This window comes from Dreissena polymorpha, chromosome 14, assembly GCF_020536995.1.
Source record: "Dreissena polymorpha isolate Duluth1 chromosome 14, UMN_Dpol_1.0, whole genome shotgun sequence".
NCBI classification, from domain to species: Eukaryota; Metazoa; Mollusca; class Bivalvia; order Myida; family Dreissenidae; genus Dreissena; species Dreissena polymorpha.
Window position 1 is genome coordinate 24,980,888 of NC_068368.1, and position 21,036 is coordinate 25,001,923.

Below are 21,036 nucleotides of genomic sequence, written 5' to 3' on the forward strand. Positions count from 1 at the left end.
TTTGCTGGATAATGTTTTGGTGATGATTTTCATGTTAAAATCTGGACTGATTTGTCACTTAAATAAATACATATCTTATGTTGGAATGTGTTTTTAATTTGGGTTTTTCTAGGATATTTTTAACTGACAAATTTATTGCTGAGATAATATTACATTAACTGTTTCTATTGGCTAAGACTATGAATTGTTTCTATTGGCTATACCCATGAACTGTTTTTACTGGCTTGGCCAATGAACTGTTTCTATTTGCTAGGCCCACAGACTGTTTTTTATTGTCTAAGCTCATGAACTGTTTCTATTGGCTAGGCCCATGAGATGGTAAGGAGTGAAATCCTGGATCAGATTTTCAACCGTGTCATCACCAAGGCAACCACACCTGTCAACCACTTTCTGGGTAGGAGTTAGAAATATTTGATAGAAGTGGTAATAGGCTAGAAATTGCATACCTTTTGTGGAAGACATATCAGGTATTGTATGCATTTTTTTAATAAGCCAACTGCTATGATTTCCAAGTAGGCCAACAACAAATAATATCTGAAATGTGATTTTTATAGTTATTATAAGTCTTGGTATTCTTTATAATACTATGTACATTTGTATGTTTAACATTTATTTAGATGTTTCAAATTTCAGGGGGTTTTTTACTTAGAAAGTGACGCCGATAGTCGGCGTCTTCCCCTTCCAGAATTTTTTCCTTTCAAAATAAAATTATCCCTCCAAGAATATCATTTTTCACCAAAACATCATTTTTTAAATTTATATAAGCATTAAATCGAATATTGTTAATTTTGATTGCTTAATTATCCATCGCAATACTAGCTCATTTGCAGTGGTCGCGAAAACACGTTAAAATTGAAATAATATTAAGCATATACGGAGTTGGATTAGAATGTGTAGTTTGCAGTTCCTGTTAATGTTTGCAAAGTTATGCGGAACTTTTCGCACTTTATTGCTGTTAATGTTGGTAGAAGAATTCTCAAACTAAATGTGCTTACATCTGAGTTGTATAGCGCATGCTATATAATGTAATGGATAAAGGGAAGTCACTCTAAATGTCATTATTGTTTGTTCAAGTTTTTTTTATGATTTTGACAGAAAACTACTTTTTGTAATTGGGAAAAATGTCATCTAGATTTGATTCGGAATGGTGACGGTTTTTTTTGTTTTGGGAATGCCCACATTTACCAGAGCCTCAGACAGTGGTGAAAAAAACCTAAAATCAGAGAAGATGAATTATAGACTTTGATTAAAACAGTTTTTATTTTTTCCCCAAATATGTCTCTTTCGCACTAGAGCTGCAACGATTCGATCCGATTCATCGAAAATCGATTCGAAATGCTTCGATTCGATTACGATTCCAAACGTACCAAATTCGATTCGATTCTTTAACATATATACATATATATACATATATATACATAGATACGTAAAGCACGCTGTATTCTGACTATTGATACGGGAAGGTGAATGTTTTATCTTTACCTGTAATTACGAAGCGCGTGATTGGTTGCTTATTACTTTAGTCATCCAATCAATAAGCGCGTAACAGTCTACTTTCGGAAAAAGCGTCAAAATGGCTGAACAAGTTGTTGCCGACAAATTGAAATTATCAGATTCGCCTAAGAAGCTAAAATCAAAAGTGTGGCAGTATTTTGGGTTTCGGGATGGTAGCCCTACCGATAAAGCAAAGAGTAAACTATGCTTCACGGATGTGGCGTACGCTAAGTCCGGCTCAACCACTAATCCAATGCAACATGTCAAACGCAAACATAACGTTGATTTAGCAAGACTTAGAGGTCGCACAAGTGCAACTACTGAAGTCGCGAGCCAGAAAAGTAGTTCTATTTCTGTTGGAATTTTGTTAAGTTTATAAGAGAATGTGATTTGTCCTACAGGTAACAGGTGATGCTGTCATGGCACAATAGTAGACATGCTTATAGCGGTTTTGGGTAAAAGTATAATAGTGATAGTACTATTATTCAACTGATTCCAGATACGTTCTTATGATTATTTATTTATTTTTTATATTATTGTTTAATCAACACAATCTTCTAGTCAGAAGTTTTTATATTAAAATTCCTAATTTGCTTTTCTTTTTTATGTGTTTTATTGAAATCACATTTGAACAAAAGTGTTAATTTTGAGGCATAAGAGTGAATATATGATAAAACTAGGTTTGAAGATGAATCAAATCGAAAAAATCGGTATCGGAGTGTCTGAAATCGAAATCGAATCAAATCGAGCTGTTGGTGAATCGTTGCAGCTCTATTTCGCACTCTATTTTCCCCTTTCACCCAGCGTCTTCCCCTTTTTCTAAAAAAAAAACCTGAATTTGTTGTCAATTTAAACCTCATATATCTTCTTGATTATAATAAGTACTATTCTGCAGTTAACAGTGCAAATGTGAAACTAAAATTCTACAATTTTAATGGCCTTATATTTTATATTTAAATTATGGTGGCCCGTTACATGATTGTTGAATATTATTTATTGTTAAATGTTTCATATTTGTTATCCTAATCATATTGGATAATGGCGTCCATTGAATAATAATTATTGGAGAATATTTTGTCATGCACATCATAATTGCACCTTTTTTTTTTCTCGCTGCAGACCGACATCTTGTCATACAATCTAGTATTAAATTTCCTCTGCTTAAATTTGATAAGGCATAAATACCATCAACTAATAAAACACAAGTTCATGGTTGAGAGAATGCATCACACTTGTTGCTCAAGATAAAGCTAAAATGAATAGTAAACTATTTTTGTCCCTGTTTGGAGTTATTGCCTCCGCTTCCATGTTGCCCCACAACATGACCAAGATCCTATATATATGTCCCTGTTTTCAGGTCTATTGGGCGACATAGTTGTTGCCTCCCCTTCCATGTATCTAGACAAAACAGCCAAGATCCTATATATATGTCCCTGTTTGCAGGTCTATTGGGCGACATAGTTGTTGCCTCCCCTTCCATGTATCTAGACAAAACGGCCAAGAACATATACATATGTCCCTGTTTGCAGGTTTATTGGGCGACATAGTTGTTGCCTCCCCTTCCATGTTGCTAGACAACACGGCCAAGATCCGTGAGATGTTTGACTACCTGTCCATGCTCTCCCCTGGGTCGGCTGAGGGGCTGCTAGGGGCCGTTCAGCCCCTTCTGAAGCTGAGCATGAGCCTCAAGGATGCCCTCATGCTTGTTCTCAGGAAGGCCATGTTTGCCAGGTATAGGAGCTGATCTGGGAATACTGGGCTTAGCCCTTTCCCACTTAGAAGCAAAGTGAAAATGGCTATGTGCAAACAGCATAAAACCAGAACAGCCTGCAAGTTAGGTCTGCGAGTTAAGCCTGCAAGTAACTCACAGTTTGTTTAGGGTTTATGCCGTTTGCTGCTTATCAGTATCTAAGGTTTGGAGATGAAGCCTTAAAAACTTGAATCTAGTAAGAAAGGTCTTAATTTAAATATAAACTTTGTAAGGGACTACAAATGCGTCAAAATATGTATCTTAGTTGTAAAGGGTTTATATTAAGTAAAAAGGATGAAAGGATTACTCATAAAAGTCGGGATGCAAGAGGTTAACCTACCGAAACGACCAGTTAACCGGTTATATTTTTGGGAAAAGGTTAACCTGGAAAAATATTTGAATATGTTTTTGTCATGGAATAAATCATAAGATTTTACTTTTGCGCGTGACATACTGCCAACTTGCGCTGGCTACTAGTTAGAACAACATGCCGCACCATCGACGGTTATAAATAACGTGTCAACAATCAAAGTAATAAAGCAATAAATCAATGCCTTTGCGATAACAAATAGGAGCTTTGTTTTGATAACTGACACTATTGTTTTGTTTGACTGGCGAAAATTTAACTAGCGAACTGCGGGGAGTCGGAGCAATTAGCGAAGACGTAATTGACACGTTTATTGAACTCGCGATAAAAAACAGTTGAAACATTGGACGGCTTATTTTGGTGTTTTGTTAACCAATATCCAACACTGATTGCTCGCGAAAATTCCGTGTTAATAAGTAACAATTTTATCAAGAATTGCATTTGTAGTTAAAATGTAGTCGAGTTAACGTCGTTTTTGTTTATCAGAAATTAATATTATTATTATAATTTACGTCCAACGATTCCACCATAACCGTCTGATGCAAGTGTTATTTTTTTTTTAAAGCAAATTATTAACTAATTAAATAATTAAATATCAATTAAAAATATTTTTTTTAAATAAAACTGTGAAATTTACTATTTGTGTAATTGCTTAAAATTTGCGCGCTATGGTACGTTAACAAACATACGTAACTATCAGTACTTGAGATCACAATACTTAATTACTTTGCTATTAAATAAATGAACTGATTAAATAATTAACTTACATTTCTTTCAAAATTAATTTAATTTGCATTCGTGTCCTTTGTTTTACCCCCATTTTTATGCCCCCTTTCGAAGAAAAGGGGGTATTAGAAGAAAAGGGGGTATATAGTTTTCGCACTGTACGTCAGTCAGTCTTTCGAAGAAGAGGGGGTATATTGCTTTGCTCATGTCGGTCTGTCGGTCGGTCGGTCCGTCCACCAGGTGGTTGTCAGACGATAACTCAAGAACGCTTGGGCCTAGGATCATAAAACTTCATGGGTACATTGATCATGACTCGCAGATGACCCCTATTGATTTTGAGGTCACTAGGTCAAAGGTCAAGGTCACAGTGACCCGAAATAGTAAAATGGTTTTTTAATGATAACTCAAGAACGCATACGCCTAGGATCATGAAACTTAATGGGTAGATTGATCATGACTCGCAGATGACCTCTATTGATTTTGAGGTCACTAGGTCAAAGGTCAAGGTCACGGTGACCCGAAATAGTAAAATGGTTTCCGGATGATAACTCAAGAATGCATACGCCTAGGATCATGAAACTTCATGGGTAGATTGATCATGACTGGCAGAAGACCCCTATTGATTTTTAGGTCACTAGGTCAAAGGTCAAGGTCACGGTGACCCGAAATAGTAAAATGGTTTTCGGATGATAACTCAAGAACGCATATGCCTAGGATCATGAAACTTCACAGGTAGATTGATCATGACTCGCAGATGGCCCTTATTGATTTTGAGGTCACAAGGTCAAAAGTCAAGGTCACGGTGACCCAAAATAGTAAAATGATTTTCGGATGATAACTTGCCTAGGATTATGACACTTCGTAGGTACATTGATCGTGACTCGCAGATGACCCCTATTGATTTTCAGGTCACTAGGTCAAAGGTCAAGGTCACAGTGACAAAAAACGTATTCACACAATGGCTGCCACTACAACGGACAGTTCATATGGGGGGCATGCATGTTTTACAAACAGCCCTTGTTCAAATAGTTTTCATCCGATCTTTACCAAACTTGCTCAGAAGTTGTATCTAGGCAATATCTAGGTCAAGTTCCAATATGGGTCATGCCAGGTCAAAAACTAGGTCACAGGGTCGAAAAAAACAATTCCAAGGGAAGTAATAAGCTTTAAATCGACATAATTATCTGACCTGCCAAATTATATATTTTTGTTAAATAAATCAAAGCGGCGCAGTAGACGGCATTGTGTTTCTGACAAACACATTGTGGTAAAAGGTCAAGGTCATCCTTCAAGGTCTAAGGTCAAAAATACAAATCCGAGGGAAGTAATAAGCTTGAAAGGGAGATGATTTCTATACCTGCCAAATTATAAATATAAATTTTATTTCAAAGCGGCGCAGTAGGGAGCATAGTGTTTCTGACGAACACATCTCTTGTTTAATTGTATAATGAACATCAAACGACAATACTTCGGCTACAGACGCTAAAATGCAAACAACAAAATATGCAATTATCGAATAAGAAGAGATGCGGATCGTTGAACACACATGACCCACTTTACGTCGAATTGAAAGGGCAAAGCACATTTCTATATTGAGCCAATTTGCGTTTCAAAAATTAAAACAGAATGAACAAAGGAACGCACTATTTTTTGTGAGCAATACGACCCGAATGTAATATAAGCTGCCCAACCAAAAACAGTTAATAACACGTAAAGATGAACATTGCGTAGTTCTTCAATGTTTCACTCCTTTGCATTTACGCAGGAAAAATAAATCAAATATATAGCATACATTTACAAAATTATTAAAATAAATTGTATAAAACATTTTATTACGAAACTGGCATGTTATCAACACAAGCGATTTCAAATTTGAAATTACTTTTGTTTCTACCGAGCGGTTCGAGCGGTACGACATTTTTAATCATTTTAACTACGTATAAGGTGTTTCGGATAACTGGTTAATAATCGGTTACGGAAAAAGGTTAACCGGTTAATGATTTTTGTAACCTCTTGCATTCCTACATAAAAGGAATTAAGTATCTTAAATTACAATTACTGATAAATTGCCTTTGATTTTGCCTTTTTGTGAGTAATGTGGGAAAAGCCTCGTTGTGGGAAAACTGACTTAATGCATATGTAAAAAGTGTCGTCTTAAATTGACACAAGTAGTTGTGGTGTGCATATGGCCTGCAAGCTTAATACAAATGCGTCAAGTATTGTCCCAGATTAGCATGTGCTGTTTGCAGTCAAATCAGGGATGACAATATCCGCTTTCATGGTAGTTTTGCGTTTAAAGGATGTGTCTTCTTAGTGTAAATCCAGTTAAGGGTAATATAAAGCCCCATGCATTGAGCCCCAATTTTGCCAGAGTGCGGTTCAGTTGTGTTTAATTATGTGAATCCTCTTTCAGACAGCTAGAATCTCGTAAGATCGGGGCAGGGGGCTTTTTGATGATCCTGAAGCATTTCCGTGTCCTGGGGGGCCTGCGCTCCAGCCAGGCTAGCCAGCCGTCTTTCTCTGCCAGTCAGGTGAGATCTGAGCCTCGTTCTGTGAAAACCAGGCTTAATGCATGGGCGTGAAGTGTCTTCCCAGATTAGCCTGTGCAGTACGCACAGGCATATCAAGGATGACTTTCGGCTTGTATGGAATTTTGAGTTTAAAGTGAGTCTCTTTTAAATGTTAATCCAGTTTGGGTGAAAAGTGTCATAATATGTTTATGTTTACGTCCATCTGACATGTCTGTATGTAAAATGTGTCTCTTGGGCTGTGTTGTTAATAAATTAGTTGTTCTCTACATCAAGAATGGAACCTTATATAATACTCTCTTAAATTACTTCCAGTGAATGGTTTACAGCCTGGTTCTAATTTTGAGCTTTATGTTTTGTTGCATGCACCTCTGTCTTTGAACAGAAATATATTGGTTAAAATTATTGCTATTTTATTATATTGTTGCCCCCCTTCAAAGAAGAGGGGGTATATTGCTTTGCTCATGTCGGTCGGTCGGTCCGTCCACCAGGTGGTTTCTGGATGATAACTCAAGAACGCTTGGGCCTAGCATCATGAAACTTCATAGGAACATTGATCATGACTCGCAGATGACCCCTATTGATTTTGTGGTCAAAGGTCAAGGTGACCCGAAATATTAAAATGGTTTCCGGATGATAACTCAAGAACGCTTATGCCTAGGATCATGAAACTTGATAGGTAGATTGATCAGGACTCGCAGATGACCCCTATTGATTTTCAGATAAATAGGTCAAAGGTCAAGGTCACGGTGAACCGAAATAGTAAAATGGCTTCCGGATGATAACTCAAGAACGCTTATGCCTAGAATTATGAAACTTCATAGGTAGATTGATAATGACTGGCAGATGACCCCTATTGATTTTCAGGTCACTAGGTCAAAGGTCAAGGTCACGGTGACCCGAAATAGTAAAATGGTTTCTGTATGATAACTCAAGAACGCTTATGCCTAGAATCATGAAACTTGATAGGTAGATTGATAATGACTCGCAGATGACCCCTATTGATTTTTAGGTCAAAGGTCAAGGTCACGGTGACCCGAAATAGTAAAATGGTTTCCGGATGATGACTCAATAACGCTTGTGCCTAGGATCATGAAACTTGATAGGTACATTGATCATGACTCGCAGTTGACCCCTATTGATTTTCAGGTCACTATATCAAAGGTCAAGGTCACAGTGACCCGAAATAGTAAAATGGTTTCCGGATGATAACTAAAGAACGCTTATGGCTACGATCATGAAACTTCATAGGTGCATTGATCATGACTCGCAGATGACCCCTATTGATTTTCAGGTCACTAGGTCAAAGGTCAAGGTCATGGTGACCCGAAATAGTAAAATGGTTTCCAGATGATAACTCAAGAACGCTTATGCCTAGGATCATGAAACGTCATAGGTACATTGATTATGACTTGCAGATGACCCCTATTGATTTTGAGGTCACTAGGTCAGAGGTCAAGGTCATGGTGACCCGAAATAGTAAAATGGTTTCCGGATGATAACTCAAGAACGCTTATGCCTAGGATCATGAAACTTGATAGGTACATTGATCATGACTCGCAGATGACCCCTATTGATTTTCAGGTCATGGTGACCCGAAATAGTAACATGGTTTCCGGATGATAACTGAAGAACGCTTATGCCTAGGATCATGAAACTTGATATGTAGATTGATCAGGACTCGCAGATGACTCCTATTGATTTTTAGGTCACTAGGTCAAAGGTCAAGGTCACAGTGACAAAAAACATATTCACACAATGGCTGTCACTACAACGTAGAGCCCATATGGGGGGGCATGCATGTTTTTAGCTCACCTGAGCACAACGTGCTCATGGTGAGCTATTGTGATCGCCTTTTGTCCGTCGTGCGTCGTCAACATTTACCTTGTTAACACTCTAGAGGCCACATTTATTGTCCAATCTTCATGAAACTAACTCAGAACATGTGTCCCAATAATATCTTGGACGAGTTTGAAAATGGTTCCGGTTGATTGAAAAACATGGCCGCCAGGGGGCGTGGCAGTTTGCTATAGTAAAACCTTGTTAACACTCTAGAAGTCACATTTTTTGTCGGATCTTCATTAAACTTTGTCAGAACATGTGTCCCAATAATATCTTGGATGAGTTCGAAAATGGTTCCGGTTGGTTGAAAAACATGGCCGCCAGGGGGCGTGGCAGTTTTCCTTATATGGCTATAGTAAAACCTTGTTAACACTCTAAAAGTCACATTTTTAGTCCAATCTTCATGAAACTTTTTCAGAACATGTTAGCCAATAATATCTTGGACGAGTTCGAAAATCGTTCCGGATGGTTGAAAAACATGGCCGCCAGGGGGCGTGGCAGTTTTCCTTATATGGCTATAGTAAAACCTTGTTAACACTCTAGAAGTCACATTTTTAGTCCAATCATGAAACTTGGTCAAAACATGTGTCCCAATAATATCTTGGACGAGTTCGAAAATGGTTCCAGTTTAATGAAAAACATGGCCGCCATGGGGCGGGGCAGTTTTCCCTATATGGCTTTACTGTATGGTAAAACCTTGTTAACACTCTAGAAGCCACATTTGTGGTCCAATGCTCATGAAACTTGGTCAGAATATTTGAACTAATAATATCTGGGCTAAATTCAAAAATGGTTGAGATCAGTTAAAAAACATGGCCGCAAGGGGGCGTGGCATTTTTCCTTAAATGGCTATTTACTAAAAAACCTTGTTAACACTCTAGAAGTCACATTTATTATCCAATCTTTATGAAACTTGATCTGAACATTTGTTCTAGCAATAGCTTGAGTGAGTTTGAAAATGGTTATGGTTTGTTGAAAAACATGGCCACCAGGGGGTGAGACAGTTGTCCTTATATGGCTTTAGTGAAAACTTGTTGACACTATATTAGCCACATTTATTGGCCAATCTTCATGAAACTTGGTAAGAGCATTTGTCCCAATGAAATTTTGCCAGAGATTGAAGCTGGGTCATATGAGCTAAAAAACTAGGTCACAAGGTCAAATATAAAAAAAACATGTTAAAAGTCACTTTTTTGGTCCAAAATAATCTTCATGAATCAGCTTGCATTTTTTTCAGAATAGTCTAGTTCCTTTGGCTTTCAGGTGAGCATCTTAGGGTCTGATGGCCGTCTTGTATTATTATCTTGCGTGGATGAATTCATGTCTGGTAATAATTGTTAATAATACCTCCTGCAAATGTAGCTTGGGGGGGAATTATTGAAGTCACGTTTTCTGTCTGTTTGTCAATTTTTGAGTCCATGTGAAATTATTGAAGTTTTTGGAGTGAATTACATCCACACTTGAGTAGGGTTTAAAGTGAAATTAAATTTTAAAAAAACACTTTGTTTGACGTGTTGATTGGCAATATAGATTTTAACACATTTCAAGTTATGTGCCCTTATATATAGCTGACAAAAAAGAGCTGTGATAATAGTCATGTTTTTTTATAAATTGCTTATGTATTATGAATTTGGAATCGTGCTGTTCACTCCAAAACTCAATTTTGGATTTGCTTTTGTGCATTACAAATCTTACTTCAAGGATTTTTTTAATTATCACACCTCATGACCACCAAGAGAGCTGCTGTAGGGAAAATTGTGTTGGGTATAAAAGATCAGACAATTGTATTATTCACAGGTTGAGGTGGATGTCCACCACCGCGTTAACCCGTCCAGCAACGAGGCCCTCTGTCTGGAGATCCTAGGCAACCTGAGAAGATGTCTCTCACAACAGGCCGATGTCAGGCTACTCCTGTATCAGGTAGGGAATGCTTCCTCATTAAATCCCTACCAGATTTAACCAGAGTCAGTTCAGGTTTGCCCCTGGTCTGTCATTGTGTCTGTATGACTCTAAATCCTGTGATAACTCAAAAAGTTATTAAGTTACATTTCTGAATCTTGGTTTTTGTGGGTAAAGAGTCATATGGGAATATTCGTGTTATTCAATTTTTGTTTAGGAAAATTGTGTTTGCTATGGTTACGCAAGTACATGTAATTGAAAGCTAAATCTGGATCCAACAATAACTCAAAAGTACTTGAGCTTTTATAATGTGGACAGAGAGCACTATTGGGATTATGCAAAAAAAGCAGTCTTGTCATTCCATCAGTCCGTCTGTCTGCCACAAAAGTATGCATGCTTCATCTCAGAAACTATGAATCTTCAGGGGTGTATATGTATCAATGAGGAGAAGTGCCATGCACATGAATTATAATCCTACACTTTCTTAAATAAGATTTATTGCCCTTTTTTGTATGATGTAACTTTTCAGGGCTATATCTCAAATACCATACAAGACTTCAACATGAAACTTCATGGGTGTATTGACATCAAATAGGAGAAGTGCCGGGCACAATAACTATAACCCTACACTTTCTTAAATAAGAGTTATTGCCCTTTGTTGTTTTTGTATTGTGTATTTTTCAGGGCTGTATCTCAGATAAGCTACAAGATTTCAATATGAAACTGCATGGGTGTATAGATAGATACAGTAAGGAGAATAGCAAGGCATAAAACAGTTACCCTAACCAGTTACCTTTTAGGATTTTACCATTTATCAAGGGTTTTTCACTTATCCATAAACAAACTCTATTTGGCGGGGCATATCAATTCAACAAATTTGCTTGTTTGTATACATTTCAGAGGATTAAAATGTTTTGATGCATTTCAGGACCTAACATGTGTTGTTGATATATTTCAAGTACCAACGGATATTCTTGTCATATTTCAGGGGCTCACCGACGTCCTTGACAGGAACACCCAGCTTAGAGAGCCCATTCTCTCAATGCTGCTTGTCCAGCTACGGCAGTTCTACGAGGGTAACACGGAGGTGCTGCCCCCTATCAGACTGGAGCCATGCATCGTGGCACAGGGGGACCAGGTGTTCTTGGCCGAACCTCTTGTACGTCTTAACATTTTCCCATTCAGATACCATACAAGCCAAAAGTGTCCCTGATTAGCCTGTAGGGATTGCATTTTGTTGTTTGTGCAGACCCTTAGAAAATCAAATTTAGTTGATGACCTGTTGCACTAGATTCGAGTTTTAAACCCTAAGATACTGATGAGCAGCAAACATGAGAGAAATTCGCAGTCTGTTCAAGTTTTGTGCTTATTTAATATAGCCATTTTCAATTTGCTTTTGAATGGGAAAGAGTTAATAAAAAACTGCTGTAAGCTTTTGCAGAACCTTTTAAAATCACCTGAAAGGTATTTGGTAATTGTGATTTGTAAAGTTCAATGATGGACCTTTTTCTTAAACATTGCTTTTTAGCCCTTGAGGCAGCTAGGGTGTTTGTTTGACTTCTGTAAATATTCAAATTCTGATAATCATGTTTGTTGGAGATAAGCTTATCAAAAGTGAAGTGTCAATGCTCAGGGTAGTATTCATATTATTGGTGCATACTATTACCCTGTTTAACTTATATATTTCAATATTAACCCAAATACATAAATCTTTCTAGTATCATTCTGCAATTACCAGGCCAAATAATTGAATGCTCCCCTTGGCCCACTTACTCATCTTACATATAACGCTTGTTAATTCACTATGGCACTATATGTGTGTGAGACAAAATGGTGGCAATATATTGGTGTTTGATTGGCTGATTATTTAGTTGATTGACAGGGGTGGGTGGTCAATTGCCCTTGGTATTCACTTTGGCTCAATTGGTGGTTGTTGGCTCATGTACTTCTTAAAAATTACCCTGGTTACTCTTAGGTATACTACAATGTACCCTGAGTATGGAAAATACTAGGCGGTACTTTTTATGTCCCCCAGGATATATACTGACCATAACTTTTGCAATATTGAAGATAGCAACTTGATATTTGGCATGCATGTGCAGTGATTCATTTTGAAATCTACATTCATGAGTCCCTGGGTCTCGCATATTTTTAAACAATGGGTCCAAACTGAAAACAATGGGTCCCAGATTGTGTTTTTGTAAATTCGTTACAAATAATCTACTTAACATGATACAAGCCAGCTCTTTTATGCAATTTTACAGCTAAAAACAGAAATAGTTTTATAGCAAGTAATTTTTTTATTTGTTTTACTTTGAATAACAAACAGTGAAATATATAACATCTTAAACAGAGAACTTTTAATATCTTTAACAATTTGGACTGACTAGAGTTTAAATAAATTGGATGACTAGCGTTTATAAGTTTTTGGTCAAAATTAGCCCTTTCAAACAGTGTGCCAAAAGACAATTTCTCCTTTGGTCAAGAGGTTTACAACTTCAATACAGATTTAGTGTAACAACACTCATACTGTGTTTAAGGTGTATAGCCTTCTTGCCTTGTTTTATCTCCGAACAGGGAGAGCTTTTTCCCGAATTAATTCCGGATGAAATGGCACTACTTCACTCTCATGAGTTTGTCTTGTTTCCCTACAGTTTACCTGTTCCTGAATTTGGTAAAGACCTTATTCTGTACAGAAAAACCCTCTCACAGCATGCAGTATAATCAGCAGATGTCTGTGTTGATGTATGAACTTATATTCTACGTAACATAGGACGGAATACTTTAAGATCTGTATCACTATTATGTATGTACCATATAAAAATAAAAGATGCTATTTATTTCAGAACTTGCAAATTTTAATTGTCCCTTTACAAAAAACAACACTGCTCAATTTATCCAGAAAAGTATAATAACATCGCTTTACTATATAAATAATAACTGTCTGCGCTCACAACAGACGAACGCAAACTGTGTTTTCCGCCGTTTATTCAACACATTTAAACCACATGGTTTACATCGAGGCTGCGTTACCGATAAATATCTACACAGCGAGTTTAAATTGTTGAGGATCTGTTTTGAAAACCTTTTTCGGTGGCATTTTCTTTGTTTACCATCCTGGACAGCCAATTAAACGTCAAAAGAACTTTTAATAAAATGCTGTAACTGATTTGATAATTTATATATTTCAACCAATCAAAATACGCGTACTACATTCCCAAATGTAGTAATGTGACTTACGTTCTACTTTTCAAAAAGGTGTTGACACGTGTTTCGCTTATCTCCACGAATCCAACTCGGTATCATATATTACTTTGACGATGTTGATAATCAGAGTTTTTAAACAATTCGTCCCGAGGACGCACATGTTTGAGAATGATGCGTCCCCAGAAAAAACGTGCGTTTGGCACGCGGGACGCACAGCAAAATGAATCACTGCATGTGTATCTCATGGAACTGCACATTTAGGGTGGTGAAAGGTAAAGGTCAAAGTCAAATATATGGGGGGACATAGAGTTTCACAAACACATCTTGTTAGTATATTTTCTTAAACCCCTTCTCCATTTTCAGGCTCATCTGGTCTGCTGTATTCAGCAATGCCTGGTCAAGTCTGCGGAGATTCTCCGTAAGTCTTGCAGTGGGAATGACAATGAGAGCATTGCTGATGAGGAGGAGGAAGAGGAGGGTGAGGAATGTGAGGTACAGAAGGAGCTGGAGGGGATGATGAACTCAGTTGTGGAGCGTATGATCACTGCAGAGATGGAGGACTTTGAACTGGTATGAATCTGGGGTCATAACCAGGGACAGACAGCCTCTTTCTGGAAAAGCGGGTCTTAGTTCATGTGCATAGTGTCGTCCCACATCAGCCTGTGAGGTCTGCAAAGGCTTATCAGTGACGACACTTTCTGCCTAAACAGGATTTTTGTTTAGAAGAGACTTCCTTTAAATGAAAAATACCATAGAAGCGGAAGGTGTCATTCCTGGGAAAACACTTTGTGCACATGCACTATATCTCATTTTCCCAGGGCCGATTAACATATATCTTTTGGCCATGCTTGCCCTCCCCATTTCCTTGCAATTTCCCAGCATGGGTGGAGATCTTCCATTTATAAGTGGAGTTCTGCAGATTTTTTTTTGTCCAGGATCTTTTTTAATTGGAGGATAAAATTTAATTTTTGGGGAAAATGTGTGTTAGTGGTTTAAAAAACAATACCGATTGTCAGCTATCGTCACTTTTGATTATTATTTTTTTTCCAGCCGATTTATGTTGAGTATTCTTGATTGATGCAAGCTTTTGTATCAGCAAAAGATAATGGCACTTTTATTCTCTTGTACATTTATAAATTGATTCAACATGATGGACTACTGTTTGAATTTTTAAAATTTTTGACTGCAAATGAATTTTTATGTCCCCCACTATAGTAGTGGGGGACATATTGTTTTTGCCCTGTCTGTTGGTTGGTTGGTTGGTTGGTCTGTTGGTTGGTCTGTTGGTTGGTCTGTTTGCGCCAACTTTAACATTTTGCAATAACTTTTGCTATATTGAATATAGCAACTTGATATTTGGCATGCATGTGTATCTCATGGAGCTGCACATTTTGAGTGGTGAAAGGTCAAGGTCATCCTTCAAAGTCAGAGGTCAAATATATGTGGCCAAAATCACTCATTTTATGAATACTTTAGCAATATTGAAGATAGCAACTTGATATTTGGCATGCATGTGTATCTCATGGAACTGCACATTTTGAGTGGTGAAAGGTCAAGGTCATCCTTCAAGGTCAGAGGTCAAATATATGTGGCCCAAATCGCTTATTTTATGAATACTTTTGCAATATGGAAGATAGCAACTTCATATTTGGCATGCATGTGTATCTCATGGAGCTGCACATTTTGAGTGGTGAAAGGTCAAGGTCATCCTTCAAGGTCAAATATATGGGTCAAAATTGCTCATGTAATGTCACTTCTGCAATATTGAAGCTAGCAATTTTATATTTGAAATGCATGTGTATCTCATGGAGCTGCACATTTTGAGTGGTGAAGGGTCAGGGTCAAGGTCATCCTTCAAGGTCAAACATCATATAGGGGGAAATTGTGTTTCACAAACACATCTTGTTTTAATAAAAAAATGCACATAGAATATGATTAATCTATTTCAAAATACACTGCAACTCCAATATATCACGGTCCATTATATGGCGTTGTCCAATATATGGCGAATTGGCAATGGCTCCCAAAAATCTGACGAGCATTATCCCCAAATAATATGTTTTAAAATCTGAGAATTTGCCAAGATAAAATCTGTTTCAAGCTAGTATTTACCCTTTTTTCACCCACTTTTTCTGTTTAATCCGACATTCATAATCCAGTTTTGATCAGCTTGTTTGCTTTCATTGTACATCACTTTAACACCTGTGTACTGCGATAAATGATGACCCCACTTGCCAATCACAAGTCAATACTGACCTATCTCAACAATCTTTGCGCCTTAGATATAGTGTAAACTACTTGTTTTTATGCTCCCCCCAAAAAATTGAGCATAGTCGCCGCTTCTTCGGTGTGTACGTCCCTGCACAATTTTTGTCAGGGCTATTTCTCAGCAACTAATGACCGGAATTCAATGAAACTTTATGGGAAGCTTCACTACCAAGATGAGATGTGCATATTATTAGCGGGTTCTGGTCGGATGATTTTTCACAGAGTTATGGCCCTTTGAAATTTTCTTTAAAAAAAAATCTACTGTGCCCTTAGGACATTTCCTTTTATCTGAATATATAGTGCAATATTGGTACAAAAAAAACAACTTTGGGGAGCATCAACTGTCTCTGACGGTTCTTTGTTCACAGAGTAATGGCCCTTTGAAATTTTTCATTCACTGTACATATAATGCAATTCTTGTCCGGGCTTTTTCTCAGCAACTAATGACCGGAATTTAATGAAACTTTATGGGAAGCTTCACTACCAAGAGGAGATGTGAATATTATAAGCGGGTTCTGGTCGGATGATTTTTCACAGAGTTATGGCCCTTTGAAATTTTCCATTAACTGTACATATAGTGCAATTCTTGTCCGGGCTATTTCTCAGCAACTAATGACCGGAATTCAATGAAACTTTATGGGAGGCTTCACTACCAAGAGGAGATGTGCATATTACCAGCGGGTGCTGGTTGGATGATTTTTTCACAGAGTTATGGCCCTTGAAATTTTCTATAAAAAAATTCATGTCCCCCAACTACTGTGCCCTCAAAACGTTTCCTTTTATCTGAATACATAGTGCAATTTTGTGACAAACAAAAACCTTTGGGGAGCATCACCCGTCTCCGACGGTTTCTTTTTAATTTAGAGGTAAAGATCTCTCAGTTTGTTAAAATGCACCACTATTAAAGCCCATGCTTTCCATGAGGATGAATGACATCATTTTGTACATGAGTCTAATTTGTGCATGCTTTCTTGAACAATAAAACTTGGAAATGGTTTTCGGATTACAATTTTAATTAAACACATTTGAAAATACTTACATGGAATAATGTTTTGTGTTATACCAATGAATAATATATGGATATAACGCATACTTCAATAAGGTAGGTAAATAGCCTTTTTGAGATTGTCAAACTATGCTTATGCTTACATATACATGCATGAATAAACCTGACAAGTTATATCGCGCGCCGGATATTTCACGGTCGCGATTGTTGGACCCCTTCAACAGCGATATAATGGAGTTGCAGTGTAGTTTCAAATTGAAATGGCTTGAAAAAGAAATAGATTTTAAAATTGGTAGAGACAGGCAGAAGATTTAGATTTTTGTCAAACTGAAATAGCTGGAATTGCAATGTGCAAACATAAAAAAAAACATGTACAGGAGTTGCAGTCTATTATCTTGTTACAATGTGTACTGGGTACAATGTTTACAAGTATAAAATAAAAAATAAAATGAAGAAATAATTATTTACCAGCAATTGATGTGTACTTTTATAAACTTTTGTCTTTTTGGTCTTCATTATGAACAATATTTAAACTGTGTATGAAGATAAAATGTTGTGAAACTGACCTTTGCTATATGTAGCATTATAACAAGTATTGGACAAGTGTGTTTGATACTTTCTGAGGAGAGTTGACTTGAGTATACAAACAATTGAGTGAAAAACGATTATGTAAAATAATTTTGCCCTTCTCTGTGAAAAAGGGGGTTGAATGTATGCGCCTAAAGTGTTGTCCTTGATTAACCTGTGCAGTTTGCACAGGCTAATAAAGGACGACACTTTCTGCTTTTTATGATATTTTTTGTTTCAAGAAAGTCTGCTCTTAGCAAAAATCAGGTTTAGGGGGAATGTGTGGTCCCTGATTAGTCTGTTTGGACTGCACTTTACGAACATGCATTAAACCCCTTTTTCACAGAGGGCTGCTCAATTAAATGTCTTCGATTTTAAGGACAAATCTGCTGACTACTCTCTGGCCAATAGTGTGGGAATTCGTAACAACATCTTCGCCATTCTGGTACTGGGCACCTACGAGTCTTTAATGGAGTACACTTTCCTGTCGGGAAAACTCAAGTAAGCCCTTTGAAATACTTACTGATTGTCGTGATTGAAAAATGTTGGAATTTCTTTCTACGGATATTCAGTAATGAAATATATGCTATTGGTTTTAAATAATCTACTTACATTTGAGCTTTTAGAAAAGAGGGCTTTATTCATGTGCATTAAGCGTAGTCCCAGATTAGCCTGTGAAGACTCTTATATGGAATTTTTTGTTAAATAGAAATCTTACTGAAAATCCAGTTTAGGTCAAAAGTGTCGTTCCTGATTAGCCTGTACAGACTGCACATAATTGGTCTAATGCAATATTTACAGCAGTAGCTACCATGTGGGCTATTTAGTCACGCAATGTTTTGTGGTCTTTGAAGCAGACAGGGTGACTTCAGACCAGACTTGGCGATTGTGCTTGATTATCTGGATCTACACTGGCCGCATATGGCATAAGACCCATTTTGACACAAAACATCTTAAATAATCAGTTCACACTTTTTTATGCCCCTGGATTGAATGATCGAGGGTATATTGTTTTTGTTCTGTCTGTCATTCTGTCCCGAAACTTTAACCTTGCATTTAAGTTTTGCAATAACTTTTGCAATATTGAAGATAGCAATTTTATATTTGGCATGCATGTGTATCTCATGAAGCTGCACATTTTGATTGGTGAAAGGTCAAGGTCATCCTTCAAAGTCAAAAGTAAAAAAATACAATCCAAGGGAAGTAATAAGCTTTGAAAGGGAGATAATTTCTAAACCTGCTAAATGATACTGTGATTTGCCAATATCTCCATAGCAACTGACAAGTCTACTGGTTAGATGGTAATCACGTGACTATCACAGCATCATTATGGCCATTTTTGTTATTGAAAGTTGCGAAATGGTTGATTGTTATGATTGAAGTGGTCTTTGTTAGGTATCAAAATGGACATTTGGGAATGTAAAATGGCAGTCCTTGGTCTTTGTTGGCAGGTGGGCTTTATTCGCAGGTACAATATGTAGTGAAATCGTTCAAGAGGAAATCGATGTGGTCTTTATGGACAGGTGGTCGCTGGGACAGGTTGGACTGTATATTGAAATTTTATTTCAAAGCAGCACAATAGGGGGCATGGTTTTCTGACAAACACATCTCTTGTTTATGTATTCTGTGACCAGTGAATCCAGGACGAGGCAGCTTCTTCAGCTGTTCGAGAACTACAAGAAACTGAGTGACGTTTTGCGCGAGAGGGCGAGTGCTGCTGCTGGGAAGAAAGGCAAGACTGCAGTGAAACCTCCTCAGAGTCTGCTGTCACTCAAGGTCGTCACTGCCATGCTGGATGTAATGCTGAGGTAAGAAAAGTTGCCTGTGCAAAAAAATGTATAAATGTGTTCAAATGTGTAAATGAGAGTAATTTGCAGGCTGTTCCTGTTTTTATGTGGTTTGCTGCTCAGCAGGACCTTAGAGTTGGAAATGAATCTTTTTTTTAAAGGTCTTGAATTTAATGTGATTATCTAGAAGACTTAAGTATCATAGTGTGTAGCTGAGTGGGTAAGGGCTAAGCATTCAACCCGCGATGTTTCAATAAATGGTATTTCATTTTTTGTGGTAGACATGGACAGTTCTTTTTATGCCCCCAAAGGAGGGCATATAGTGATCACACTGTCTGTCCGTCACACTTTGCATTTAGGTTTAGAAAAATGCTCATAACTTCTATGTCCCTTGAGATATAACCTTCATAGTTGGTAAGCATGTTTATATGGACAAGGTCTTTCCATACACACACATTTTTTTACCCCTGTTACCTTGACCTTGAACTTAGGGTCCGCATTAAGGTTTCGAAATCTGTGTTTAGGTTTGGAAAATGCTCATAACTTCTATGTCCCTTGAGATATAGCCTTCATATTTGGTATGCATGTGTATATGGACAAGGCCTTTCCATACGCAGAAAAATGTTTACCCCTGTGACCTTGATCTTGAACTTAGGGTCCGCATTTCGAAATCTGTGTTTAGGTTTAGAAAAATGCCCATAACTTCTATCAAAGTGTTTATAAGGGGCATATCGTCGCTGTTCTTCGAAAACCGCGTAAGTAAATTTTTGCAACTTTTCAATAGGCAAAAAAACATTTTTAAAATATAATAATTTAGAAAGTCTAAAAAAGGAACCAAATATTAAAGAGAAAACTGCATAGATCCATTTTTAGAATTAAAATGTCAACTACAGGCTTTTATATTTATAAATAAAAAGTATGCCCATTTTGACTAAGACTTTCTAAATTAATATATTTTAAAACTTCAAAAAATATTTTAAAAATGTATTTTGAAAAGTTGGAAGAATTGACTTACGCAGTTTTTGCAGAAACAATTAGTGCACCAATGAGTGTTTCAGGATTTTCTCACGTGCTCATAACTATGCCATCCAATTGCAGTCTTCACGGTAATATATTTAAACCATTAGCCCAAATAATGATGCTTTATTTGAAACAGTCAAGAAATCCAAAAGCCCGACTCAATACATTTTTATGCCCCCCTTCGAAGAAGAGGGGGTATATTGCTTTGCTCATGTCGGTCGGTCGGTCTGTCGGTCCGTCCACCAGGTGGTTGTCAGACGATAACTCAAGAACGCTTGGGCCTAGGATCATGAAACTTCATAGGTACATTGATCATGACTCGCAGATGACCCCTATTGATTTTGAGGTCACTAGGTCAAAGGTCAAGGTCATGGTGACCCGAAATAGTAAAATGGTTTCCGGATGATAACTCAAGAACGCTTAGGCCTAGGATCATGAAACTTGATAGGTAGATTGATCATGACTCGCAGATGACCCCTATTGATTTTCAGGTCACTAGGTCAAAGGTCAAGGTCACAGTGACCCGAAATAGTAAAATGGTTTCCTGATGATAACTCAAGAACGCTTAGGCCTAG

The 21,036-nt window shown here is 37.3% G+C and overlaps 1 protein-coding gene across 5 annotated transcripts in view; it reads left to right on the plus strand.

Moving 5' to 3' along the window:
* Positions 1 to 21,036, plus strand: part of LOC127857140 (Fanconi anemia group I protein-like) — a 102,534-nt gene that overhangs the window by 33,704 nt on the left and 47,794 nt on the right. For all 5 annotated transcript variants that reach the window (XM_052393516.1, XM_052393521.1, XM_052393518.1 and 2 more), the window contains 8 exons: positions 307 to 394; positions 3,024 to 3,225; positions 6,751 to 6,868; positions 10,505 to 10,627; positions 11,595 to 11,765; positions 14,177 to 14,383; positions 18,034 to 18,155; positions 19,289 to 19,462. In XM_052393516.1, coding sequence (XP_052249476.1) covers positions 307 to 394; positions 3,024 to 3,225; positions 6,751 to 6,868; positions 10,505 to 10,627; positions 11,595 to 11,765; positions 14,177 to 14,383; positions 18,034 to 18,155; positions 19,289 to 19,462 — 1,205 coding nt within the window. The remainder of the gene's footprint in view (positions 1 to 306; positions 395 to 3,023; positions 3,226 to 6,750; positions 6,869 to 10,504; positions 10,628 to 11,594; positions 11,766 to 14,176; positions 14,384 to 18,033; positions 18,156 to 19,288; positions 19,463 to 21,036) is intronic.